Raw genomic sequence first — 25,605 nt, 5'->3', positions numbered from 1 at the left:
CCTAGCATTTGTTGATGGGTCAGTCGCACTAGCCCCGCATGCTGCTTTCGTCCCCCGAGACGATTGGATTTAACCGGGATGACAACCTTGTCGCATTCGATACTCGAGATGTATTAGCTTTGCATAATCTAGCTATGTCGATGTGATTGTGGTATATATAGCATCACAGTTTTCCTATAGACAGTGGAAGCATTCGTAGAGACATCAGACTATGTTTTCCTTTTTCTATAATGAGCTAAAAAAAAAAATTAAAAAAAGGAAGACGAGAAAATTCATGGAACTTACCAAGATAGCCAAGTCCACCAGCCATTAAGCCTGCTCTCCAGCGACAGCAGACACGACAACAACTGGGCGATGTCCTGTTCCTTCCACTTCGTCATGCCTGGCTTGCGGACCGAGTCGAACTTGCGAGCCCATCGGGTCCGCTGGGATTGGACACTCGCTATCTCGCGCAGTATGTCCTCGACGATAAATCTCATGTGCGTGATGTCATCAGTAATCCCGAGTTCTGGCTTGTAAATCTCGCGCGCTCCCAAAATGGTTCCATAAACGTACGCGAGTGCCTAAACCATATTGCCTGCAAGACCAATGATTGAGCCAGGGTCCGTGATTATGAGGAAGGAATAACCTAGATCGATCTGATAATGATGGGTTCTCCGTCAGGATCCCCGTTTTGTCCAGCGTGCAACTTACACTTTAGTCAATCAGGCATATGAACTGCTTCGTGATATATATTTGTCTAGTGTTTCTTCTCATTTCCCTTAAATGGGGTAGTCTCTTAGTATATCTAAGCTTCTACATTTTCGAACAAGAAAGTAGGCTGACCAGGTACCGCCTGCTCAGCCACCTGGGACGTGATGTCCAACTCGCCACCCTTCAGTAGATCGGTTCCCTTCTTGGTATCCTCGGATACTTCGATCACACTCACATCTGCAAGACCAGCTGCTCGCTTCAGGCCGGGCACCATGAGCACTAAGGTTTTGGCTTCGTCAAACGCAAGCTGTCGCTCCATCACCACGCTGGCAGGCTCACCGTCGCGGAGTCGCTTCTTCAGGCGCTGAGTGAAAGGCATAGCATCCTTGACCTTGCCCAATTTGGCGATGCGGCCGCTCAGCTCCTTGTCAGTACAAGACTGTGTGTTGGTCTTCACATCCCATGTCTCCTTCAGAATCTCGATACATTGTGTTTGCCACTTTGGGAAAGACTTTGTGGAGAAGATCGTGAGCTTCTTAGGCTTCTTAGGGTCAAAGTTGGCCTGTTTGCCCTTGGCAAGCCTCTTGAGTTGCGCAGACTCGGCCGATGTCACGTTGGATTGAGTAGTAAGGACGTAGGCACGGGCTGCGCTGAGCTTGGGGTCAGCTGCCGGGACTTCAGGCCATCTCGCGAGCTGAATGGTCTTGGGCTCCTTGAGAACCTCCGTCCAGATGTACTCAGCCCAATGAGGCGCAATTGGAGTGAGGGAAAGAGCCTGAAGTCGGATGTACTTCATGACTATATCCTTGTTCATCGGGATACTCGCAGCACCGCATGCAGCTCTGTAGACGTCCTTGGCGTTGACGAGGTCGAAGAAGCAAGACTTCAAAGCAGACTTGTAGTTGGTCTCATCGTAGTGGTGCTTAGCTTCGTTGATGAGTGCATTCATCTCGTTGTCGAAGAGCGGGTCGTCAAACTCGTTCATCTCCGTCCGAAGCTCCTGGCTCTGAGCCATCTCCTCACACCAGTCCTTGAGAGTGTGAAGTCGAAGACTATAGTACATCGGGGTCAGCATTCACTCATTTGATTGGACTGGTAGTATCGCCGCTTACATAGTGTTATCGGCGACGTCCTCAACGAAGTTGGAGTCTTGAATAGTGTCGCCAGCATCGGCCAGAGCAATTCGGGAGGCATCCGCGCCATACTTCTTCACGACTAAGGTTATATGTTAGTAAACTAAACCCGATGAGAACATAAGATAACATACCATCATCCAGCGTCATAAAGTTGCCAGTACTCTTCGACATCTTCTCGCCGTTGAGCTGCAAGTGTCCGTTGGCTCGAACACTTCGGGGCCACCACTCCTTGTCGAAAAGGGCGACGTGGTTATACAGGAAGAAAGTCAAATGGTTGGGAATAAGATCCTTGCCGCTGCCACGGATATCCAGAGGATAGAAGTAAGAGAACTCGCGGCGCATCGCCTCCAGGGTCTCCCTGGGAATCCTGGACTTAGCAAGGACCTCGTCGGTAAGCTCTGTGCGGCAAAGGATGTAATCCCAAACTTCGTCGATCATCTGTTCTGGTGCAATGTTGCCCTTGCCCTTCTCTCGGCCGAAGTTGTCGCTGTGAAGGTAGTGAGCCACGGTATAGTAGGCCATGTATACTGTCGAGTCACTCAAACTCTCTACCAGGTATTCAGGTGCCCAAGGAAGGCGGGATCCCAGACCGTAGGTTCGCGCACATGCCCACTGCTTGAGCCAGTCGAGGACACCCGCGAAAGCGTTACGTGTGTCGTTTGAGTAGGTGTTGAGACCCTCCTTGACGTGCTCAACAACCTGTGCGCGCCATGAGTCCTCGCCGTAGTCAAGGTAGTACTGCTCCATGAGCGCCACAGTACACTCGTCACCGCTTCTGCTGACAACCCGGTCTTCAGGTTCAGCGTACTCAAAGGCCAGCCCGGCATCGATAAGCTGAGACCGCACCTTGGGCTTCGCATCGGCAACCTTTGCACCCTTGAAGTCTCCCACCAGCATGTGTCCCTGGTAGAAGCCCTCTTTGTAAGCGAGCTCCTTGGCCTCTTTCAGGGGCTTCGCATCCTTGGGCGACGCGATCTTCAGTTTCTTCACCAAGGCTTCAGCGATGAGATCTGAGGTGGGTGTCTGGATAATAGGCAAGATCTCGAGCTCAGCCCACTCCTTCTGGATGCCATAGTACTCGGCCTTTTTGGCGAGGTCCTTGATCATGACAAAGTCGTCAGGGGAATCTGAAGGAACGCATGTAACTACGCCAGTTCCCTTGGTCTCAAGGATAGACTCCATTGGCAGGACGCGGACTCCCTCCTTGTGGAAGCTCAGAGGAGCGTCAATTAGGGATCCAATCAGGTCAGAACCCGGGATGTCGGCTGCCTTCTCGATCGAGCCTTCCTTGGCGAAGATCTCCTGGTGGGCCATGTTCTTAGCGGCTCTCTCGGTAATGATGTAGTACTCATTCTCGTTGGCCTTGTACGCTCCATATGTGATCTTGGGCGATACAAAACAGGCTACCTGTCCATACATGGTCTCGGCTCTCAGAGTGGCCGGGACAAGATAGATCTTGGCGCCCTCTGGAAGCTTGCTCTTCAGAGCCTGAGCCTTCTCGGAAAATTCAAGAACACGCATCTTGATACCGACATAGAGCTGGGGGTTAACACCCTCTCCTTCGCTTCGGTCGTGATCCATGCAGGGTTGACCGTCCTTGATAGAGTAGATAGTGTGTCGCTTTCCGAACTTGATCTTGCTCAGCTCTCGGAGGCGGTTCATCTGCCATCGGACGAAGCCATCGAAGTAAGGGTTCGCGTCGGTGGTGACGAATTGTCTCCTCCAATCGATACGACAGCCGAAGTTGGTCAGATCGTGCTTGACGAGGGGTGGGAAGTATTCGAGCCAGTAAGCAGGGTCTGCGAAGAGGTGAATCTGCTGGATTGGGATACCCATGGCCTGCATGATCTGGAATTGGTACTTCATCTTGACAGCCTTGGCATTGGCCTTGCCCTTCTTAGCTGTGAACTTGGTAACATCCTCCTTTTCTTTCTTGGCAGGAGCCGCGGTTTCGACCACTGGCTCATCCTCCTCGCTGTATTTTTCGAACTCTTGACCGAACTTCGCAACCTCTTTAACCAGCTTGTCTGCGCAAGCCTTGATGGGAAGGCCGGTACAATGGTATCCTTGCGGCCACAGGACATTGAGGCCCTTCATGCGGGCATAGCCGACATGGAACTCGACCTTGGTCCATGAGAAGGCGTGACCAACGTGAAGACGTCCATTCGTGTATGGGAAGGCAACGGTTGCGAAGAATTTGGGATGCTTTTCTCGGAGCTCGGCAGGAGTGATGGAGTTGAGGGGGATATCAGACGTTGAGGGAGCATCGGCGTTAAAGAGACCAGCGTTCTCCCATTGCTGCTGGTACTTCTTCTCGATGGCGATCAGAGCATCTCGCTTCTCGGTTCCCTTGAGATCCTTCAAGGTGGCGTTCTGGAGGCCTTCGACGATCTTATTTGCGTCCGCCATGGTTTCGTTGGGTGCTGATGAGTATCCCAGAAAGAAAGAAAACCTGGAAGCAAAGCAATAAGTCGCCCAACTTCACACTGGGTGGTCCTCTGGTGAGTCAATCGCCAAATCGCGGGGCACTAGGACCCGAGGGGTCAATTCTCAAAGCTTTGGTGGGGGAGCGGTGGAAACTGGCAGAACCGTGTAGCGTAAGTTCGAGTTTCTTAGTACGGAGTACCCAGTATCTGCCCAGTACCACGTACCTGTGTTACTCAGTGTTGGCATCGGGTGATATTACAATCCAGTGAAATCCAGTGAGTGTTCTGGCGCACGTAACTCATTGAGACCCTGGCCTCCGTAGCCGCACTACGGAGCAATGAAGGGGAGTATACGGAGTACTGGATGGTAATGATAACGTCGCCGGCCAATGGCTTTCTATTCAAATACTTTCTCGGCCATTTAGTATACGCCACTTGGGTGGTGCGCCTTCGAAAACGAGAATCCGAAAACTCAGCAATGGCTCCTCCCTTTGAGATCGACCATGGCGACGAAGCTACCGTTCAGTCCGCTAACGGTCTCTGAAACTAGAGAATAGTGGCACGCAGTACTACGCGGTGTAACAAAACCAACGAAAACAGGAATATTTGTTTGAAGCAGCCAACCTATAAGGTTGTGTTTGTTTTATTACTTCTTCTCAAAACTCTCGTGTCTTGTGGGCGAAGATTTGAAACCCAGAGGACTCGCGAGCTCGCAACGATCTAGAACAACAAGATCAATATTGTTGACCGAGTCTTAAAAGATCCAACCCCTAACGCCTTCGCGAACCTTTCCCTTACAATTGTACACAGTAAAAGCAATCCGAACTCCGCCGGCTGCAAGGCAACACCAAGCAGCATGGGTATCACGTTTTTCTTTCTCACAACCACACCAGACCGAGTCTTAGCCAATGCCACCCCAGACGCCACGGATTCTCCTCGCCAATTGGATGTCCTTCTGCATGATTGTGACTCGCTTGGCATGTATGGCACACAAGTTGGTGTCCTCGAAGAGATGTACGAGGAAGGCTTCGGCGGCTTCTTGTAAAGCCATGATCGCTTGTGATTGCCATCGCATGCCTTCGTCTCGGGGTAGGAACTGCAGAGCAACTTCGCGCACCTAAAAACTTACGGGTTAGTGACCGCTATAACCACACATAAGCATGTATGGCGCAGGAATTGCTTACAAGACGAGCAAAGGGGAGTTTTCGTAATAATAGGTCGGTGTTGGACTGGAGTCTTCTGATTTCTCGGAGGGCTTTGGTGCCCGGTCTGTACCGTCGCCTCCGGGGAATGGGGATTGGGTCGCCGGCTGGAGAGTCGCATTAGTATCATGATCAATGCGATTCAGAGAGCGGCTTTGGAAACTTACGCTGGACTGCAGGTGCGTTGCCTGCGCCGACGCCTCCCCGTCCTCCGCCTCCTCCACCTCCTCCGCGTCCACCACGCCCCCGGCCTCTACCGCGGCCTGTCATGTGCAGTTGATGGGCTGCCAGGCAAAGAAAAGCCTGCCCGGAAAAGTGTGTAATGCGAGTTCGATTCTTGCGAACAAAGCGTTCAGAAGAGCAGAGTCGCGAAATCCAATTGTGTGGCGCGACAGCAGTTGCGACAATGACGGATGGAAATTTGCTGCAACGGGCCACCAAGAGAAAGTTGGAAGAGTCGACAGGCCCCTAGCACAAAGGAAAAGGTATTGTCGAGCTCGTTGATGGATGGTAGCAATCAGAATATAAGTAGAAAGGAAAAAGGAACAATAGATCTGGCTTCAGACATTTGGCAGTGACTGAGCTTATGAAAGGGAGGAATTCGCAACAAAATAGAGTGGCTGGTAATGGGATTCCATCATTGCAATGGGCGCATCACGAAACGACGCGCTCCCTGTCGCGCTTTCCCGTGTCGGGCCCACCCAACCTTTCCCTTTTCATTTTAATTGAACAAGCTTGACCTGATTAGTGGATTCATTTAATTACAGCCACGGATACTCAGTGGCTGGTGGCGCTAAAAAAGGACCCCTTGAATTTATGTATGTCTTCCTTGCATGGGCATAACATAGCCGGTTTGCACAACACTTCCCCTAGACCCTGACACAAAGTTGTGCAACATCCCACCACCCTCAACTTGTCCTCTTGGTAGATTAGTGAACTCCGAACCGATGAGTTGGCCGCCATTGAGTTGAGTACCACCCGACTTCCGCAGAGTTAGTTCGACTTACTTCCATCACAGCCATCCAGCATAGAAGCCAGATCACACCCATCGGCAATTAGAGAGTCACAGAAAAGACATGCGATAGATACCACTCGCCACTGCTTCCTTCATAGGACTAATTGCACACCATTGCTTCCCCTCCTCCCATCATTGTCTACTCTTGCGCATTTCTAGACGCTCGTTTGTTTGTTGAAGCACTTCCGCGCCCACCGAACCAATCGTCACTCTGACCTTAGGCCTGTCTTATCTTCCGCCGAGGCTCCGTACCAACTATCGACCTATACAACCTCAACACCTCCATACCACTACTTTCAACTACCAACACCAGCAATTCATCATGGATCAAATGATCCCCGGCGACGGCGGTCGCAACCCTCTAGAGGCTTGGTTCTGGGAAATGCCCATCTGCACACGGTGGTGGACAACAGCCACCGTCTTGACAAGCGCCCTTGTCCAGTGTCAGATGGTTTCGCCATACCAGCTGTTCTATAGTGTCCGCACCGTTTTCACCAAGGGAGAGGTAAGCTTTCTTCTAAGTTAAACCCCTGTATATATGTTCCCCGATTGCGCAGGTCTCTAACAATGCCCTACAGTATTGGCGCATGTTGACGACATTCCTCTACTTCGGACCGTTCTCGCTCGACCTCTTATTCCACGTCTACTTCCTTCAACGCTACTCGCGACTTCTCGAAGAATCCTCCGGTCGATCGCCGGCGTATTTCTCCTGGCTGCTCATGTACTCGATGGCATTTCTTCTTGTCCTGTCGCCGCTTGTCGCCATGCCGTTCCTCGGGCACCCTCTATCCTCCATCATGGTGTACATTTGGTCCCGCCGGAACCCCGACACCCGGCTTAGCTTCCTGGGCCTTCTCGTATTCACCGCTCCGTACCTTCCGTGGGTATTGATGGGATTCAGCCTCGTTATGCACGGAACGATTCCTAAGGACGAGATCATGGGTGTAGTTATCGGCCACATCTGGTATTTCTTCACCGACGTCTACCCCCGATGCACAATGGCTCGCGGCCTCTGGACCCCCGAGCTGGTGGCGTAGAATCTTTGAAGGCCGTCCGCGCGAAGAAGCCGCCACTGCTATTGATAACGAATTTGCCGTTGGTGGCGGACCCGATCTGGCAGCTGCGGAGGTCCGATAAAGGGCCTTAGCAAATCAGCATTCGATTCCTGCGAGCGTTTGAGTTCTAATTTCACGATGTCGAGGCATGGCAAGGGCTGCATAGGGGATATCCATTACGGCGTTAGAAAAGGTTGGGTTTTTATTACAATGGCGCCGTGCTCGAAGGACGAGTGTTGACGCGCGTTCGTTTCTCTTTACGGTGGGTATACGAATACAGAGAATAAATCAATGATTGATAGCTTCTAGCTCTCTGAAGCCTCCTGCCTGCTACTCTGCTCCGCTGCTTCGCGGCCTGTCCCAAATAATAAACCAATGAGGTTTTGACCACACTCAGCCTGGTTGGTTAACAGGGGTACCGAATACAACATTCTCTACCAAGGGTATCGCTGTCAAAAGTAAGACATGAGCTGCTTCAGTACCGGTCACGATCTCGTTGCAGTACAGATGATGCCTTATATCAACAATATTTGTTATTTCCGATAGTCAACCTGCCGGTGCTGTGTTGAACAAGCACCTTGCTGACAATAACCCGTCTAGTCATGGGCATAACTGATTCGGCCTGTGCCCCACCGACGTCACCAGCCGGTTGAATCAACGCTAATGGCGTGCTCAGGCGGGGCAATATGCAAGCACTATTCTGAGGGTCTCTGTTTTTCTATATTCAAGACGAGGGACGATTATTGCTTTTCATGTGAAGAACCCCTACGTTCAAGCTTCCGCCGTACTCCCGAAACGACAACTTTTTGCTTCAGTGTTTTGATACCCAGGAAAAAGAAATCAGAAAACCACCAACAAGATGAAGGCTTACTGGTATGATAACGTCGAGGTAAGTTGTCTGAAACGAACGATGAGGGACTTGCACGTCCTTGAAAACCCCGCATCGTCATAGTTCGCGGCGCAACTTCAACCCACTCGCGTCGTAACCTATTACACACATCGTGAGATATTCATCTTACCATCGTGGCTTTTCCCTTTGCAATCTCCACTTTTGACTTTGTGGATGAATTTCAACCACTTGAAGCCTTTTCCTGTCCAGCTTGGTCATCTCATATTGCCCTTGCCCCTAAGATCCCTCTCCTGCGCTCCGTCTTGCTTCGTGCCCCCTTTTCTAACCATGGCCACCATAATCATCAGGGCGATCAGCGCCTTCCCCACGACAGCGGCCGCGCCCTGAGCGAGGCCGAGCTGGCCGCTGTGGGCGTGACCTACTCACGGCACCCGACGCTGGCCACGGTAGACAAGCTGGCCGCGGAGCGGGGGTACCGCAATCGCGACGAGATCACCGTGAGCCCCGAGAAGATGGGCGACGTCTACGAGGAGAAGGTCAAGAATTTCTTCTCCGAGCACCTGCACGAGGACGAGGAGATCCGCTACATCCGCGACGGCGCTGGCTACTTCGATGTCCGCAGCCGCGGCGACGAGTGGATGAGGATCTACCTGGAGAAGGTATGTTTGTGCAGTTGTGTTGCGAGGCTCAGAGGCGAGCGAAAGAACCAGTAGTATGTATGGCTTGCGGTTTGCTGATAACATCATCAACACACAGGACGACCTGATCATCTTGCCGCCTGGCATTTACCACAGATTCACTACTAGCGAGAGCAACGTAAGTAACATCTGCCCATGATATTGGGAATGTAAGGCTTTTTACTAGACTTCCGCATCTAACACCAATTGCAGTACATCCAGGCCATGCGTCTGTTCAAGGACGAGCCCAAGTGGACGCCCCTGAACCGAAGCAACGAGTTGGATGAGAACGAGCACCGCAAGGCATATGTGCAGCAGTTCAGCTGAGAGCGCGAGACGAATCTTGGACAGCTGGGACGTAAATAGTAATAGTAAAATCTTACGATGACCTTTGTTTCGTGTTGTCAGTTGAAGCCAGCACTAAGATGTAAGACGATGCCTGATGTAGATATGATTCTCGTGCATGTTGCTTCAAGCGAGTCCAAAAAGTCAAGGAATTGCCGAAATACACATGATCTGATTGATCACTCGTACTACATGAGAAGTTCTTCAATTATTTACTCTTCTTATATCGCCAACTCAACCTGCGGCCAACGTGATGTAATATAACGTAGTTATAGTTTTACTCATTAAAGTATAGATTCATCCAGATACCATGTGTTTTCCAGGAAGTTTCGGGGAATATCTGAGACACCAAACATCGACACAGCTACATTGGAGATTGGCTGAATCTGTATGATTCAGGGGTTTGGGGAGCGAGTGCGACAGCTACCCCGATGAGGAGCAATACCACCAGCATTTCATCAGTCGGCGTTGTGCAATATTCAAAAAGCCAAAGTTGATTCAGCGAACGGGATAAAGCCTTTTAATTGGATTTTTCATAGGCCATGCTTAGAGGCCTCCCCTTGGCATTCCCTGAATGTGCTACATTGAGGTATTGGTGCGGTGGATGTGAAAACAACGATGACTGCCACCCAGCTGTCAGTTCGCGACCTCACCACGGCTTTACCTGAAAGATATTGGCCTGTACTGAAATTTAGATATATACATATTCAATAACTACATCCCAATTGCACTTATATTTTCCTAAGGCATTACAATTTGATCTCACATTACGTGAGCTATAATATCAAGGGTGACCTGGATTATAATTTTTTGAAGTATATGGCCACTTACACACCCAAGATATCCCCACAAAGCAAATCAATTCACATGCACCGACTGTGCAGGTTATAGGAGACGGAGGGGAGACTAATATCACAGCACAGAACCCTTTCCTAGGCCCTGGGATTTCACTAAGGGTTATATTATCTCAACTACGAGACTGACAAAGCCTTTGGCTATGGACAGTAAATACAACTCATAACCCATTCCCTCTGGGCCTCAAATGAACCACCTCCGGCGGATCACAGTCGGCTCGCCCTTCTGTAAACCACAAATACGAAGCATTTTTCCCTTTTAGGTCTTATGTGTGTCTTCTTTGAATGCCACTAGGTGCGGAATAGTGACACGACCGACCGACAATATTACTAGAGGTTACTGATACAACCATGTCCTCGTTTGCCATCGCAGGGCGACCGCAGTGAGCCGAGTGTTATCCAATCAAGGTATCCAGACATGAAAAGGTGCTCTTCGGTGACTGAATGCGTCGGTCTCTTGCTTGTCCATGGTACAAGAGAAACTATCGTCTTGATCCTCAACCTGTCTCCCATCACCTATATAAGGCGACTCGAAGTCCGTTCATCGATTGAATGGCCATTCCAGAACCTCTTCTCTTCATTTCTGGTTCATCGCATTGCTGAAAGGCTAGATTACCCCACGTCAGTCACATTGTCTTTTTTCCGCGCGACTTTTGGTGTTCGTGAAGCTCAACATGGCTATCTCGTCGCATCTTGGTGGTTTGGTCAATCCAACTGGAGACCAAGAGCTCGACCAACCCCACCCACATCCAATTCAACCCATCGACCCGGTACGTTGCACATATTTGCTTCAAATAAATAAATGGCCAATTGAAAGACTACTCATAGGCTGGCCTTGATATACCATAAGACGCTCGGAAAATGAAACGGATTGTGTTCCAGACGAGTGTGCTGTCGGGCAAATTCGTAGGAGAAATTTGGTATGCTCTAGATTGGATTGAACCAATTGGTGTCGTGCTTCTCTAGGAAGCCGTTTGCGGATAGATACGGTATTACACGTACAGGATGTGAGCCTCAAAGGCGTACCACCTTATAGTGGCTTAGGTGTGGCGTAGCTGCTTACCAGATATCCTAATAAACACTGCATTTGTAAGGAATCAAGTTGATCACTTTCACGTGACTGCGCGTAAGCTCATGGTCCTCGTCGCGATCTAGGCAAAGCTAGGCTGCATTCAACGTGATGAGATGAGGTTAAATCATCAATTATCTACGGACAGAAGCATAGCTGACTGGAGTTGCAATCGACCCACCTGCCATGTCTCAGTGATGCTTGGTTGAAAAAGACGTTGTCAGCGACACTTCCCGTCGCTTGCTCCAAGTTGCGCATTCTTTGTACCGAACACCCAGCAGCACGCATTCGAGGTGTTAGTGCTTTTTCAATCTACTTTTCCTCCCTCGCATTACAAAACTATCACCTGGGTGCTCCGTAATCACTCCAGGATAATATGCCAGCCACCAAAAGAAAGCGGCAGGCACGCCTGACCTTTGAGCCGACCGGTGCATCCAGCTCGCCGGATCAGCGCATGTCGCCCGCTAGGATAAGGTATTCAAATCAGCCGGCCATGTCGTCACGCTCGTCGCCCTTGAACCCAGTGAGATTGAAGCGTTCCCATGGCACTCAGAAGACAATCTCGGAAACAACTGGTATGGCTTTTCCCCCTTCCCACCTGCCTTCTTTTGTCTTCTTCTGGTTGAATCAAATCCAACTTGATTGTCCCAGTCGAAGATTTCAATGCCCCAGTTATTGTATCTTATAGCAGGACTCCATCACCTGTACAATTATTCCCAGAAGAGCAACATATTTCACACATCATCTTGCATTCGTTTCCCAACCTGCCAGATCAAATTCTCACAACAAGATGCGAGCAGGCAACGTCAGCGCCAGTCAGCCCGTCGCCAGCGCAAGCTTTATGCCCAGATTTACAAGTAGCCAGCGTCGCCGCGGTGTCGTAGCAGACTCATCTGATGAGGAAGTCGCCATAGAAGGTGCAGTCCTGTATGGCGATAGCTCTGACGATGAAGATGAACTGCCATCGCTTGACCAGATTCTACCACCACGCTCTTCTCAATCAGTGTCTACGAGACTGAACCGCACTGTACTATCCGATGACGACGATGAGGAAGAGGACGATGTGCCCGTACCTTCCAGCTCATTGCGTCGACGCGCTCCAGTCATCAACTTGGACTCTGATGAAGACGATGAACTGGTCGTTCTGTCTCCAGCAAAGAGGAGAAAGATCGGCCATAGTTCGCAGCCACGCCGACCAAACACCGATGACAGTTCATCAGACAATCAGCCCATCAAATCCCCCACAAAGTCGGCTAGGAAACTTGTCACCAGAAAAGGTACACTAAGTCAACACCCGCCATCATCGCCAACTAAGCGGCCCAAAAGGCCATCGAAGTGACAAACAGAAGAAGATGGAATTGCTCAGACGTCGAAGAGCCGGCGAAAAAATTGAGCAACTCACATCGTCGGAATCCGAAGACGGTGGCGAGAAACGTGGACTCTACGACACTGATAGCGACGAAGGAATGCAAGCCTTGAAGGAGTTTGAAGATGACGACGATGAGGTTGACGTTGAGGCAGTTCCGCCTCCTTCGAAAAAGTCCGCCAAGAAGTCAAAACCACCCAAGAAAGCGTCCAAACAAAGCAGTGACGAGGAAAAAGACAGTGATCTGGACGATTTCATCGAATCAGATGAAGATGGGCCTCTAGGCGCACCCGACGTCAGTATTCCCTTGGAGTTTACTGCCCAGGCAACGCTGCCGTTGAAGGATCAGTTTCCATTTGTAGTGGATTGGCTCGTACATAATCGCATCAATCCCCGTTTCGACCGGAAAGATCCCGTATACGCCAACGCCTGGCGCAAGTTGGATGATGAAGTTCGTGGCCTGGCTTCCTCGAAGTTCACCAGCTCGGTATGGAAAGCCGAATTCTACCGAGCTCTTCGCGGCCGACCGAAAATTGATACATACGAAATGGACGCCGGCGATACGGGAAAGTACGAAATTTGTGAAGCATGCGGTCGTAGTGGACACCCGGCGACCTGGCGCATCGAGTTCCAAGGCACACCATATAGAAAAGATACGCTGGACGAAATCGAGTCGGACTCCGACTCCGAATCTGATAAGGATGACGACGAGATTGACGACCACGCCTCGATCGACTCGCAAGGCAACTCGCTGCCCCCTACCAACAAGCAGTGGGTTGTGGGCTCGACTTGCTGCAGCAACGCCGAGACAGCACACAGCCTGCTGCACTGGAAGTATGCGCTGAAGGAGTGGGTCGAGGATCAGCTCGAGAAGGAAGGCTGGATGAAGGCGGACAAGCTTAAGGAGCGCGAGAAGCTGAAACCCAAGAAGCGCAACAAGCTGGCCAACAGGATTGTCGGCGGTTGGGACGCATCCGGCGTCGTGAAAGCTCTCTACGGCGACTTCAAGAAGAATCTTGAGGACGCACGGAACAAGACGACTACGGGACGTGGTCGCTGGCGTTAGGACCCTTTCGCGGCCCGTATGAAAAGGAGCCGCGCCCTGGGGTGGGAGGGGCATGTGTACATTGATCATATAATCATAGGCGTCTAGAGTGGACAAGTCCATTATGAATTATGAATCATGGCAGTATCAGCATTCTGGTATCAGGAGTTTCATGGTCAGGGGTGGGCTCACACGAATTCCGTTTCCGTATTCAGCAGGATAGTATTCGTACTAATTAGACTACCATTGGTGTCGTCCGTTCATGTCTGCAAGTAGGCCGATGCCGTTATCGGGTATTTATTTTGTCTCGCTTCTAGTGCTGACGTTGGCTTGATGAAAGCCACGCGGGACTTGGCAGGGTTCCCGTGGACTTTCGATTAGGGGCATCCCGAAAAGGCTTGTAACCCTTCCACTCAAGTCGCAAACATTGGCCTCACATTTTGTCGCAACTCCCACAAATGTTATAACCTGCCCTTGGAATTATGACTTCCAATGCTCACGCCAGAGCCAGAAGACCGGCGATGATTGCGCCTGTGATCAATGGCTTCCGATGCAAAGACGACTCATCCCAACATGACTTCGAGTTGCAAGCCAACTGCAACCTCTCCAGTAACATGATATCCCATCCTCTGCTCACTATGCGAAAAGCGACCCATGTGATGACGGGCGAACAGGACGAAGACACAACGGCAGTAGATGCACCCTGCCGTTTGTGATTGGCATGCTAATCTGGGAATCCTCCAGTAATAAGGCTGCTTGTAGTGATCAGGGTAGTATCGTTGATTGGATGTTCTCCAATCCATCGCTTGGCTGCATGTTATACGACTCGGGCATCTATATTATGGTACTAGTAACTATGTGTCCGATATATTGACTTGCCTTGGTCGCGCGTCATATTTGATCCTGACCCCTCGCTCCCGAATTCCTCTTCTCCCCTGATTGACCTTACTGGACCACAAGACATACTGTTCCATCACCAAACAAGACAATACCGACATGGATATTGCCACCTCAGTCTATGAACATCGCTGGATGATAGCAGCGGTCGTATTAGGAGTCTATTTACTACAGAAGATCCGAGCCTACTATCGCCTCAGCTCATTCGAGGGCCCCTGGAGCTCTGGCTGGTCTGAGCTGTGGCACGTCTGGGCTATTCTGAGCCTGAAGTCACATCTGAGATATGACGAGGCATGCAGGAAGTATGGTAAGCTTGCACAAACCATGTTATAGATTACCCCACGACTGGAATATCAGACTGAACATCACTGTACGCCAAAGGACCCATTGCTCGGGTAGGGCCGAATGACTTGATCACGGCTTCACCCGAGCTTATCGTGCGTATGAATGCGGTCCGCTCCCCCTACAGTAGAACCAGCTGGTTCTACCGACCCACTCGACACCGGGTAGATGTAGACCATGTATTTAGTGAGATGGACGAGGCGAAGCATACGGACTTGAGGCAGCGGATGGCGTCAGGGGTAAGCTAGATGTCCAAGAACAAAAGCCGAGCACGAGCTTGCTAACCCTGGCCAAAACTTGGATGGCAACAGTATTCAGGAAAGGAGAACGTTGGTTTGGAGAAGTCGATTGATATCCATGTTGCCGAGTTTGTGCATCTGATCCGCTCCTCGTACACTTCCACCGACGCCTTGGTGAAGCCCATGGACTTTACCGAAAAGGTCCAGTACCTCACCCTCGACATCATCAGCGCCATCAGCTGGGGCAAGCCCTTTGGCCACCTCCGGGCGGTTAAAGATGTCGATGGCATCGCCCATTCGACTGGAGATGGCATGTGGTTCTTCAACTTCTCGCTCGGTACTGGCCTGTACAGGCTCCTCCATCTGCCCCTGGTCGCCCGCTACGTGGGCCCGTCGGAGAAGGACGCCACGGGGTTCGGCCGGCTCCTGGCCAACGCGCGCGACATCATCCGGGAGCGCCGCGAGCGCGACGCCGCCAACGACAAGCGGTCCGACATGATCGCCTCGTTCTTCCGAAACGGCCTCACCGAGGACCAGATTCTCTCCGAGACGACGCTGCAGATGGTGGCCGGGGCCGACACCACGGCCTCGGCCATCACGGTCATTTTGCTGTACTTGATGACGCACAAGCGTGTCTACGTGAAATTGCAGTCTGAGATCGACACCCTTCGACCCGGCACGCAGTCAAGTTCAACTGACGCAATCGTCTCGGACGCGGAGGTCCGCAAGCTACCGTACCTGCAAGCCGTCATCAAGGAATCCATGCGCATCCACGCGCCGGTCACCAATGCGTCCCCGAAACGAGTTCCGGATGGCGGGGACACTGTCGTCATCGACGGCCGGTCTATCTTCATCCCCGGTGGCACCAACATCCTCTACTCCGTGTGGACGCACCGCCTCGACAAGGGAATCTTCGGCGAAGACGCCGCGAGCTTCCGACCAGAACGTTGGCTCCAGGACGAAGACGAGGGGAAGTTGGCGAACATGAACCGCGTTCACGAGCTCACATTCGGCACTGGCAGATACCAGTGCATGGGCAAGTTCATAGCCACGATGGAGATTGGGAAGGTCATCTTCGAAGTCAGTATTCTTTTTCTTTTGAAAAGTTCCATGACTTTCTTCTCGTCTCCTTCATCCCTTTTGAGAATTTTTGCTCCGAGCTGATCACTGTTTACTAATCGACTGGCGTAGCTGGTGCGAAATTTTGACTTGTCCCTTGCGCGGCCAGATCAGCCCTGGACGGAAGGCAGCTTTGGCGGGCTCTTGGTGCACAAGGACATGTGGGTGCTCGCTTCGAAGCGCCAGGAGGAAGTCGTGTGATGATCCAACAATAGGCTTCCACCGACCTCCGAACGGCCAAGGCGGCAGGCCTAAACCGGACCGATCCATCATCTCGCCGTTCGTGTTGCGTCGTCTTCGCTATCTCCGTCTCGCTTATGGCTTCAGCTCTATATGGCTTTCCAGCCGCTTAAAGTAAATAAGTAATATACTTTGCTGCCATCCCTTACTTGGGCCCAGCCCGTGGAGGCATTAGACAGCAAGCTCGAACGTCGGCGAGCTACGGTCCCCGGCCCAATAGCCATAGCAGCGTAGCGACCGAACCTGAGCTAGATCATGTGTCATTAACTAGTCAGCATGCAGGTTGCATGTCGTGCATTATCCCTGGCTGGCTAGGTTCGAGAAAGGAGAAGACCCAATCCGTCGGTAAACAGTCGATGCACGGATAGGCGGTGCAGACAGAAAGTGCGGAGTGCTATGGGCAATAAGCAGTGTATTTCCCCTTGCATATCAGCCACGAGAGGAATTTCCTAATAAGGTATTGGAAAGCCACATGACACACTCCCTGCGCAACTAATCACTGCCCGAAAGTGTTCATGTCTGGCCTGAAACATGATATACGGATCAGGGCGGTGCCGTTTTTCAGCTGTGTGCTTCCCAGCTACCGGGTCGGGCGTTTTGGTATTGAGCCAATTGCTAACATTGTGTGGCATCCAAGTTCAAAAGGGGTTCGGCTGGACTCTGTGATAACAAGAGGCATACCGATTTCTGTTGTTGAAGGATTGTTAAGAATGACATGGCAAGCAAGACAACCCCTGACGTATCTAAGAAGGGTAATCCATCCCGAGAGGCTGAGTTTTTGTGCAACGTCCCCCTTCCGATAGTCTGATATTGAACGAGGGCGAATAGTCTTTCACAAAAGGGTCCGGTATCCGGAGCCGGTTGGCAAGCGACCTGGTGTAGCCAGGCTGGGTGGTGGGTAAGAATCCCAGGTGTCGCTTTCGTCGTTGATTCGAGGAGATGCGGAACAAACAAATATCTCGCATGTAGATATGAGTAATCCCTTGCGCATTCATCATGGAAATATCAAGCAACCGAGGAAAAGACCGAGCCCGGCTCGGATAACAGTCTGTGGGGGGTCATGATGGTCATTCCCCGAAGAAGTGACCACAACTGCGGTCATCTCTCTTGACATTGTGTTGTTATAGATAGATGCTTAGCCTCGGATTCCATTGCATTCACAGCTCTTTCTATAAACGACCCGCCAATCCAATGATCTTCTCTTGGAATTGTGTATCTGGTGGACAACCTGTGAGGTGAACATGGAACGTTCATAGCACCAACGCATCCATCAAATAGCATCCAGAATGGAGATGACGACAAGAGAAAAAGGCAATGGAACTCTGTTCTGGCAGAATGACACCCTAGATCCTCTCGAAGATAGCCTCCGGAAAGGCCTGATCGCCGTGACGGTGGTGTCAATGGTGTCGTTCTTCTCGGCCGCAAGTTTGTTCGCCTATCTATCTTACAAGGCCATTGCCGATATTCGTCGGGGTCAGCGCCGCCAGCGGCATATGTGTGGGCGTCCGGGCGAGGCTATTCGATCCGAGGTTTCTCTGGACCTGTCTTTCAGCATGCCTGTCCAGAGACATACCGAAAGCGGTCCGGATGCTCGAGTGGCCCGAAGCGAATCGACGCGAAGCACCAACACAATCGCAAATGATCATGGCCGCCAACACGCCGAGGACACAAATCAAACTCGTACAACGACAGCAACAGGAGGAGGGTGTCAGTCATACCGAAACCCTTTCCCCTTTCTCATTATGAGCATACTCGGCGCAGAATGCACCACGACCCTCGGCTTTTCACTGAATCTCTCCTGGGTGTTGCGCAACGGCATCGTCGTGGGTACATCCACCTGCACGGCACAGGGCTTCTTCAACAGTCTGGGTATATTGGTCAGCAGTTTCTCTTTCATGTTCATGGCAACCTACAACTACCTGGCTATCGTCTGGGGGTTTCGGCCACAGAACAAGAACATTTTTCTCTGTAACCTGTGGGCCTGGATTTTCTGCACAGCTCTCGTATGTGGTGCAATCATTTCAGGCAAGAATGGGAAAGAATTTGGTGGCTGGTATGTCAGAGCCAACACTTGGGTATGCGCATTTCTTACTGTTCTCCTCTCTTCATGTCATTATCCACCACTAATCCGAAAGGAATTCAGTGCTGGGTAAATCCCAAATACCCCAGGGAACGCCTGTGGTCTTGTTGGGCATGGGTGCTGTTCTCGATCCCCTACACCTGCCTCCTCTACACGCTGATCTTTTGGAAGATCTACCGCCAAAAAGTCTCGCCGCCCTAACCCCGGGAGCGGCTCCCTCGCTGGCGATAATGTTGGGAACCTGCCCTCGGGTTACCATCCAGCATTCTTCGTCTATCCCTTCGTCTACGTCGTGTGCACAATCCCGCTGGCCGTTGTGCGTCTCAGCCAGAGCCTGCGCGGCAGCGGCAGCGGCAAGAGTCACGCGACCGACTCGGACGCCTACTACTGCTTCGCCGCCGTCATGATGGCCAGCAACGGCCTCTGGAACACTATCCTCTGGCTCACCACCATATTCATCAGCACGCCCGAGGACATACAGCATGCCGGGCTGGGCACCTTCGCCTTCATGAGGACGCCCGAGTGGCGCAAGTTCGGCAACATGGTCTGGATCTCGGGCCCCATGAGCAAAGGGGTCCACCATCTCGGCAAAGGTCACGGCCGCCATCAGGGTAACAACAATAATAGCAGCAACGAGGGTACGTGGTGGTGGTGGCGCATGGGCGGGGAGACGCGGTTGCGCGATAGCGGTTCCACGCAAGCGCCCAGCCAGGAGTTCTTACGTCTCGACGACAACGGCATACAGATGAATGTCGTGACGACGATCACAGTGGAGGAAACGCTGGATCGGGAGGAGGACGTCAAGCAGAATGGAAGGTTGCCCATTCAAGAGAAACATGAACACGCGGACAGCAGCATGCCCACCTCGGTCTGTTCAAGTATTACAAAGCAACGTCGCACGTAAAGGGGTTTCGCATTACCATGTCTCGTATATATAAAGCAGTATATATAAATCTCTATGCGCATGATTTCCATATCGTTCAACTCGCTGGCCAATGTCACCAAAGCTTTCGCTAACGCATTGCTATGTCATTATCACAAGAGTAATTATCCCACACGTACTCATCCCCGCCTCAACCTCCCACCATCACCTTTCACATGCCGAAAGCTTACAGCCGCGAGGATTTCTCCTTTTGGGGCCCCTTCTCTGGCTTCGGCCGCATGATGGACTGTTGCGACATGATCGCGATCAGATTCCCCTCCTCATCCCACATCCGGCCCTCAGAGTACGTGCGCCCCGCACCGCCGGCGATGGTCTTGCGCTCCCGGAGGTGCCAGCGGTTAAAATCGGGGCGGGGTTCCATGAGCCGGAGCGCGAAGTCGAGCGACGAGCACGCGCTCACGTCCTCGAGCCAACCGTGGTCCAGGGACAGGGGCAGGAAGCTGAGCCCGCCGTCGAGGCAAAAGGCGAGGGCGGCGGCCTGGTCCGCCGGCGACGCCAGATCCGGCTCCTTGTTGCGCAGCCACTCGGCCGAAGTCCGGTCCGTCAGCGGGAGCGCGTCCTGCGTCGTCGGCCGGGCCCGGAGCAGCCCGTTCAAGTTCTGGGCCGCGACACCCTCGCGGCAGGGGCGCGTCTGGACGAAGCGCTCGTTCAGGGCAAAAACCTCACGACTGCGCTCCACGGTGGCCTGCTCCTCGGCGGAGAGGATGCTCTCAAGCACAACAGGGGTCTCGGATTGGCTGGCGGACGCCGCGTACGGCCGCGACGGGGCCGCCGAGTAGGTCATGTGGGGTGCCGCGGGCTCCTCGGCGTGGAAGTCGGCGATCAGCTCCATGCACGTCCGCATCTGCATCTGCTGTGGTCCCGCCCCGGCGCTGCCGGCGGTGGTAGTGATGGGCTGGGCCTGCTGAACCACGACGCGCCGCGTGGTGAAGGACTTGGTCGTCCGCGTGCTGTGCACCGTGCAGACGAGCTTCTCCGTTGTCGAGGCCGGGCCGTGGTAGTGTCCCACAAGCGAGTAGAGGTGGTGGGTGGGCGGCACGCCCGTGTAGGCGGCCCTGGTGGCCACGCCTAGAGTGCAGCCCCCGTAAGCGATGGGCTTGGCATTCCCCATGCGACCCGGGTTGAACTTGGATCGGAATTGGCCGGGGCCAATCTCTTCGATGGCCGTCTGTTCCGTGATGTTGGATGCCATGATGGTGTCGCTATTGCAGCAGGGAGATAGATGGCCGAGAGATCGTCAGCTGCATGGTTAGCCTACTCCTTTTATAGTTCCGTTATGAGTCCATTGTGTGGTGGCTTTCTCTGTGAGACGGGACGCCGGAGGGTTCGACAGGGGCTTTACCCCATGGGGCTCGCTGCACATGGATACAGTATAGGTAGAATACATATGGTCCAGTGAGTCAGCTCAGCTGCATGAAAAGAATGGGGATAAGCTCTCGGGCCTCGGTTGACCCCCTGACGGAGTGGGTCAAATATAGTACATGCTAGCGTGGGATCCGAGTTTGATATAGTGCGCTTACTTACCAAATATATACAGAGCTACTCTGTTTCAGTACAATACAGTCACATGCCTGAATCAACATAGGTTCCGTACACATATCCGTTTCTTGGGCTCGGAGTGCGGAGCTGGGATGTGTACTTAATATCAGTCCCAAGTTCTGCTTACCAACCACCATCGACTTTGGAGAGTTTGAAACCTGAGGAGACCCTCTCCTGAAAGAATCCATCAGGGTCATACTGAGCCGCCACTTCCTTCATCAGCCGGACGTTGTCCTCGCCGTAGGTCCTCAAAGGGTCTTGCGACGGATTGGCATAGTTGAGGTACCGCCATTGGGTATTGCCACCTTTTTCGACAGTGTATGCCTCCAGTCTCTCCGTGAGGTCCCCCATGACATCTTGGAAGTAAGCTTCCTGTTCGGAGGTCGTCAAGGTTGCGTCTGCAAGCCAGATGACGGAGTCGTGGTTCAAGCTTTCGTCCAGACCCAGCACGTTTTGGCCGCCGCCAACCTGGCTGTAGAACTTGGCCAGGGGTTGGAAGACCATCTGCAGACCCCAGCCGCCTCCGGGAAACACAATCTCGGCTTTGGCCGTCAGCTCCTCCCACAGTGATGCAGCTTTGTTCATTATGTCAACGTCGTTTTTGAAACAAAGGGTGAACCAGACCTTCCTACATACAAAAGTTAGTTATATCCAAAATGAAGACAACGGGGCGTTGGATAGAAAAGAAACCTTACCGGAAACCTGCAGCTTGCTGATATTCGGTGATTAATTCTCCATATGTCTGTCTCTTAAGATCGCGGAATGTCACTGGAACATCCCGCAATGGTGCAAACGACGTCGAATTCTCCAGTCCGTCGGTATTAATTTCCATTATCGTAATGGAAGCAGGGCCCGGGCTGTTGAATACCAGAAGGAGGAATGCGGTATCTGCAATATTCTTTTCGTTGATGTCGATCATTCTGACGAATGTATTCAACAAGCTCTCCTTATGGTCGTACGCGAAGGAATTCGGACCGCCATAGATCCCACCGGGCGTGGCTTCAAAGGTTAGCATGTCAAATCGAGTGACGATGCCGAAATTGTTACTGCCTCCCTTCAGCGCCTTGAATAGTCCTGGGTTTTCTTTTGCATTGGCGTCAATGACCGACCCGTTGGCGAGAACGACCTCGAAATTGACAACATCGTTACATGCGAGGCCACGTTTACTAGTGTCCCGGTCAGCAATCTATACCTTGGTCCTTGTTTCAGTGGGTGGTCAGAAATGACAACATACCCCGTGTAGAAGGACAAACCTCCTCCGAGGAGCAGGCCGCCAACGCCAACATCCCCTACACGCCCTCCTGTGACTGTCCGGTTGTACTTTTCGATTTCCAGCATGACCGGGCCCCATTTTGCACCGGGGCCAATGGACGCAACATGCTAATACTCGGTCAGTTGAACAGTATTTCATTGCGCAGCCTTGGTCAGGAAAGAGGGAAGAGACGAAATGTCGGGCCACAACACAAGGGCAGGATGTCATCCCATAATAAATGCTCACAGTATCTCCTGAGTAGACAACCTGGTTGAACAGGCTGAGATCGAACGTTACCCCACCGGCAATGTTGTTGGACGCCCAGGGGGAGTGACCACCCGAGCGGATAGCCACATCATCAACCCCGGAGGTCTTTGAAAGAGCTCGGAGGGCCTGCGCGACGTCTTCTGTACTTCGCGGTTGCAGAAAGCAGGATGGCTTCACATCCCGAGTGGTCGCTGACCAATAATACGTCAGGCTTTCGTCATATGCCGGATTTGTGGGAAGAAAGACGATTTCCGCCAACCCGGCGTCCACGAGGGCCTCGCACTGGGATTGCGAGGGGGCGTTGTCAGCGCAGATCGTACGTCACTTGGGGGAGGAGCCAGAGTAATTACGTTCTCGAAGCCGGCAGAAGCCAGCGCTTCCGTCTTGCACAACGAACCCCAGGCGAGCAGTGGCAGTGCCACCCTCTTGACAATGTACCCTGCGAAAATCATTTCCGCGAAGGATGATGAGCCGACGAGATGGGTAGAACGGGTAGGATGGGAAAGGACGAGCCCGCAGAAGACCCAGGTAAAATAAGCACCCCGTATCAGGGCTATAGAGGGCCCAATATTTTATGTACTGCAACCCAATATATATGCAGGATCCGTATATATTTGTGCAGCATGCAATATGGCCCGTGACTATTGGTCCGTGGCGGATGCCGGGATTCGCAGCCCGGTTTTTAAAGAAGGATCGTCGATAGTTATATTACCCCAGCCAGTCAGCACCGTTCGAGCGCAGAATCAGGCGAGGGTGGAAATCAGGTACGCTCCCTTCCCACGTGTGACGATAGCTTCGATTGGCCGAACCGCCTTCCCCCGCCGCTGGCCACCCTCGAGATCAACCGATTGCCTGGGCCCAGACTGCCTGCCTCGCTGGGTCCCCAATTTTGTTTATTGAGAACATGCAGATTTCCGCCCATGGCTGGGGAAATCAGAGTTCATCAACATGCTACGCCCCTTGCCTGGCCGTCGGAAGTCGAGAGCCTGCCTAGCCTGCCTACCTGCGTTGCTCGATAAACTCGGTCCGAGATTACCTGTGATCAAATTGGCCTTGGCAAAGTTGGTTCTCTCCTTTCAGGGCCAACTGATCTCAAGAAAAGTCCCATCTTAACGGTAGAGTCGCTCACTCATCCGAACTTGGAAGCAGCCATCATGCATTCAACTCATCGCCACCTTCCAGACCATTTCGTCTATAATGAACGAGACGTCTGTTTTCAAGAACTCAACGTCGCTCTTTCGAGAATTTGGCCACCATCCTTACAATTCCATCCTTGCTCTGGCTGGATTATAGACTTCCTCTCTCACAAATCAGATGTCGTCGTCTCCTCCCCCGGGCTTTAACGCCGAACGCGACGGCGATGTGAGCCTGGTCGGCAACTTCGTTGTCTGGGCCATGGCCATCGTCTCGGGCGCCTTCATCGGCCTCCGCCTCTACATTCGCAGAGCTCGGCTGCAGATATGGTGGGACGACAAGGTCCTCGTAGCCGGCTGGCTCTTCACCATCGCCCAGACCGGCATCTTCTCCGAGATGCTCCGCCGCGGGTTCGCCAAGCAAACCATCGACGAGCCTACGATTCTCTTGTTGATGCTCATCGGCGACAACCTCCAGAAATTCGCTCTGTCGCTAACGAAGCTGTCTTTCTCCCTCACCCTGTTGAGGATCTTCCCAACGGGCTGGCAGAGATGGGTCATCATCTCGCTTCTGTTTGTCGACAACTCATACTATATCGCCCATTTGTTCTTGGTCTGGCTGAATCTATGTGATCGTATGTATCTTTCCAATTCCTTGCAATTGCTGGCGGCTGTGGAGGAGCCCGTTTACGCCTTGCGATTTATTCTGCGTATTGAATAGATAAAGAATGCTAATATCGATCATCGCAGACCCGCAAGAAGACCGCATCCAGACATCGTGTTTACATCCAAAAAACGGGATAATCTTACAAGTCACCGGAGCATGTTGGTTTCCCCTGGCCCCTCGATCGGGTTGCCCCCTTTCTACGATGAGCTAACCAAGCCAAATAGACCTCTCCGCCATGTCCGACTTTATATTGGCCTTCTTGCCGTTGAGTCGTATCCTGGAAGTCAACATGAAGAATTCTGAGAAGAGAGCTGCAATACTGATCACTACGAGCGTCGGTGTATTGTAAGTCTGGCGTTTCCTTTTCTTCCAAAATGATCCAATGCCATTTTTGTGTACTGTGACTAACCGGTCTACCGCTACAGAGCTGGTCTTGCAGGGCTAGTGAAGGGCTTCGAGGGCATAAGACTCTTGGACTCCGAGAACACAAGATGTAAGCCCCTCCTCTTCACTGCTCATATCATTCGGATTGCGAATAGCAACTGACAGTGCACTCAAATTTAGACTTCCATTCCCTATGGGTCTTCCACATCGTGGGTATCGCCGAGCCCAACGCCACCGTAGTAGCTGCTTCCATTCCGATCCTTCGAGCCTTCTTTCGAAGCCAGCAAACCTGCGGCGGCGGCGGCGGCGGCGCCCCAGCCCTCCCGAGGGGAATGGGACCCTACGTCAAGTCAGACAGCACCGGCGACTTCTCGAACGAGGTGGCCCGAAAGGGTCATAGCCGTAAAGAAAGCGACGCTTCCAGCGATCATAGTACCCAGGATGAAAGGCAGCAGGACGAGGAAGAAGGTGAAGGCGACGGTCCAGGGATCCTGCGAACTCGGACGGTGGCCATTACATACGACGAGACGGCGGCAACGAGAGGGGGCTCGCAAAAGCCGGAGTCAGGAGACATCGAAATGCAATCGCGGACGGGTCACAGTTAGTCATTTGACATCTCAGATACGAAGAATTGGTTATATCATGAATTTGCTACGAAGTTAAACGCACTTCGGAGCGGAAGGTTCTCAATGGAGGCCAAACACCACTAGTTTAGTATTGACTTCAGAGGCAATACATAACGAACAACAAATGTTTGCCATCCCTTCAAT

At 52.2% G+C, this 25,605-nt stretch overlaps 10 protein-coding genes across 10 annotated transcripts; 6 read left to right on the top strand and 4 right to left on the bottom strand.

Annotated features, from left to right (window-relative positions):
- Positions 1-787: 787 nt before the first annotated feature.
- On the bottom strand, positions 788-4,238 carry PG998_008046 (uncharacterized protein; the record flags this gene model as incomplete). Its single annotated transcript, XM_066874862.1, has 3 exons — positions 788-1,745; positions 1,806-1,908; positions 1,961-4,238. The coding sequence occupies 3 exons, from the start codon at positions 4,236-4,238 to the stop codon at positions 788-790; spliced, it is 3,339 nt and encodes a 1,112-aa protein (XP_066730807.1).
- Positions 4,239-5,156: 918 nt separating this feature from the next.
- On the bottom strand, positions 5,157-5,727 carry PG998_008045 (histone H3-like centromeric protein cse-4; the record flags this gene model as incomplete). Its single annotated transcript, XM_066874861.1, has 3 exons — positions 5,157-5,372; positions 5,440-5,564; positions 5,625-5,727. 3 exons carry the CDS (start codon positions 5,725-5,727, stop codon positions 5,157-5,159), a joined length of 444 nt encoding a protein of 147 aa, XP_066730806.1.
- Positions 5,728-6,794: 1,067 nt separating this feature from the next.
- On the top strand, positions 6,795-7,509 carry PG998_008044 (uncharacterized protein; the record flags this gene model as incomplete). Its single annotated transcript, XM_066874860.1, has 2 exons — positions 6,795-6,977; positions 7,051-7,509. The coding sequence occupies 2 exons, from the start codon at positions 6,795-6,797 to the stop codon at positions 7,507-7,509; spliced, it is 642 nt and encodes a 213-aa protein (XP_066730805.1).
- An 877-nt stretch (positions 7,510-8,386) lies between these two features.
- On the top strand, positions 8,387-9,381 carry PG998_008043 (acireductone dioxygenase (Ni2+-requiring); the record flags this gene model as incomplete). The annotated part of the gene is made up of 4 exons (XM_066874859.1): positions 8,387-8,416; positions 8,725-9,036; positions 9,134-9,193; positions 9,268-9,381. The coding sequence occupies 4 exons, from the start codon at positions 8,387-8,389 to the stop codon at positions 9,379-9,381; spliced, it is 516 nt and encodes a 171-aa protein (XP_066730804.1).
- Positions 9,382-12,112: 2,731 nt separating this feature from the next.
- PG998_008042 (uncharacterized protein) lies at positions 12,113-13,754 on the top strand (the record flags this gene model as incomplete). The annotated part of the gene is made up of 2 exons (XM_066874858.1): positions 12,113-12,599; positions 12,649-13,754. 2 exons carry the CDS (start codon positions 12,113-12,115, stop codon positions 13,752-13,754), a joined length of 1,593 nt encoding a protein of 530 aa, XP_066730803.1.
- A 975-nt stretch (positions 13,755-14,729) lies between these two features.
- PG998_008041 (uncharacterized protein) lies at positions 14,730-16,531 on the top strand (the record flags this gene model as incomplete). The annotated part of the gene is made up of 4 exons (XM_066874857.1): positions 14,730-14,937; positions 15,012-15,211; positions 15,284-16,291; positions 16,403-16,531. The coding sequence occupies 4 exons, from the start codon at positions 14,730-14,732 to the stop codon at positions 16,529-16,531; spliced, it is 1,545 nt and encodes a 514-aa protein (XP_066730802.1).
- A 1,325-nt stretch (positions 16,532-17,856) lies between these two features.
- On the top strand, positions 17,857-19,554 carry PG998_008040 (G protein-coupled glucose receptor regulating Gpa2-domain-containing protein; the record flags this gene model as incomplete). The annotated part of the gene is made up of 2 exons (XM_066874856.1): positions 17,857-18,719; positions 18,822-19,554. 2 exons carry the CDS (start codon positions 17,857-17,859, stop codon positions 19,552-19,554), a joined length of 1,596 nt encoding a protein of 531 aa, XP_066730801.1.
- A 205-nt stretch (positions 19,555-19,759) lies between these two features.
- Positions 19,760-20,785, bottom strand: PG998_008039 (uncharacterized protein; the record flags this gene model as incomplete). The annotated part of the gene is made up of 1 exon (XM_066874855.1): positions 19,760-20,785. The coding sequence occupies one exon, from the start codon at positions 20,783-20,785 to the stop codon at positions 19,760-19,762; it is 1,026 nt and encodes a 341-aa protein (XP_066730800.1).
- A 208-nt stretch (positions 20,786-20,993) lies between these two features.
- On the bottom strand, positions 20,994-23,103 carry PG998_008038 (FAD-binding domain-containing protein; the record flags this gene model as incomplete). The annotated part of the gene is made up of 8 exons (XM_066874854.1): positions 20,994-21,048; positions 21,114-21,132; positions 21,188-21,219; positions 21,260-21,760; positions 21,828-22,298; positions 22,367-22,512; positions 22,631-22,933; positions 22,972-23,103. 8 exons carry the CDS (start codon positions 23,101-23,103, stop codon positions 20,994-20,996), a joined length of 1,659 nt encoding a protein of 552 aa, XP_066730799.1.
- Positions 23,104-23,965: 862 nt separating this feature from the next.
- Positions 23,966-25,440, top strand: PG998_008037 (uncharacterized protein; the record flags this gene model as incomplete). Its single annotated transcript, XM_066874853.1, has 4 exons — positions 23,966-24,419; positions 24,676-24,796; positions 24,877-24,944; positions 25,016-25,440. The coding sequence occupies 4 exons, from the start codon at positions 23,966-23,968 to the stop codon at positions 25,438-25,440; spliced, it is 1,068 nt and encodes a 355-aa protein (XP_066730798.1).
- Between the last annotated feature and the right edge of the window lie 165 nt (positions 25,441-25,605).

Source organism: Apiospora kogelbergensis (assembly GCF_038363985.1).
Source record: "Apiospora kogelbergensis strain CBS 113332 chromosome Unknown utg000005l_segment0_segment0, whole genome shotgun sequence".
Taxonomy (NCBI): domain Eukaryota; kingdom Fungi; phylum Ascomycota; class Sordariomycetes; order Amphisphaeriales; family Apiosporaceae; genus Apiospora; species Apiospora kogelbergensis.
The sequence above is the reverse complement of the archived record's forward strand: the minus strand, read 5'-3'. Positions and strand labels throughout refer to the sequence as shown.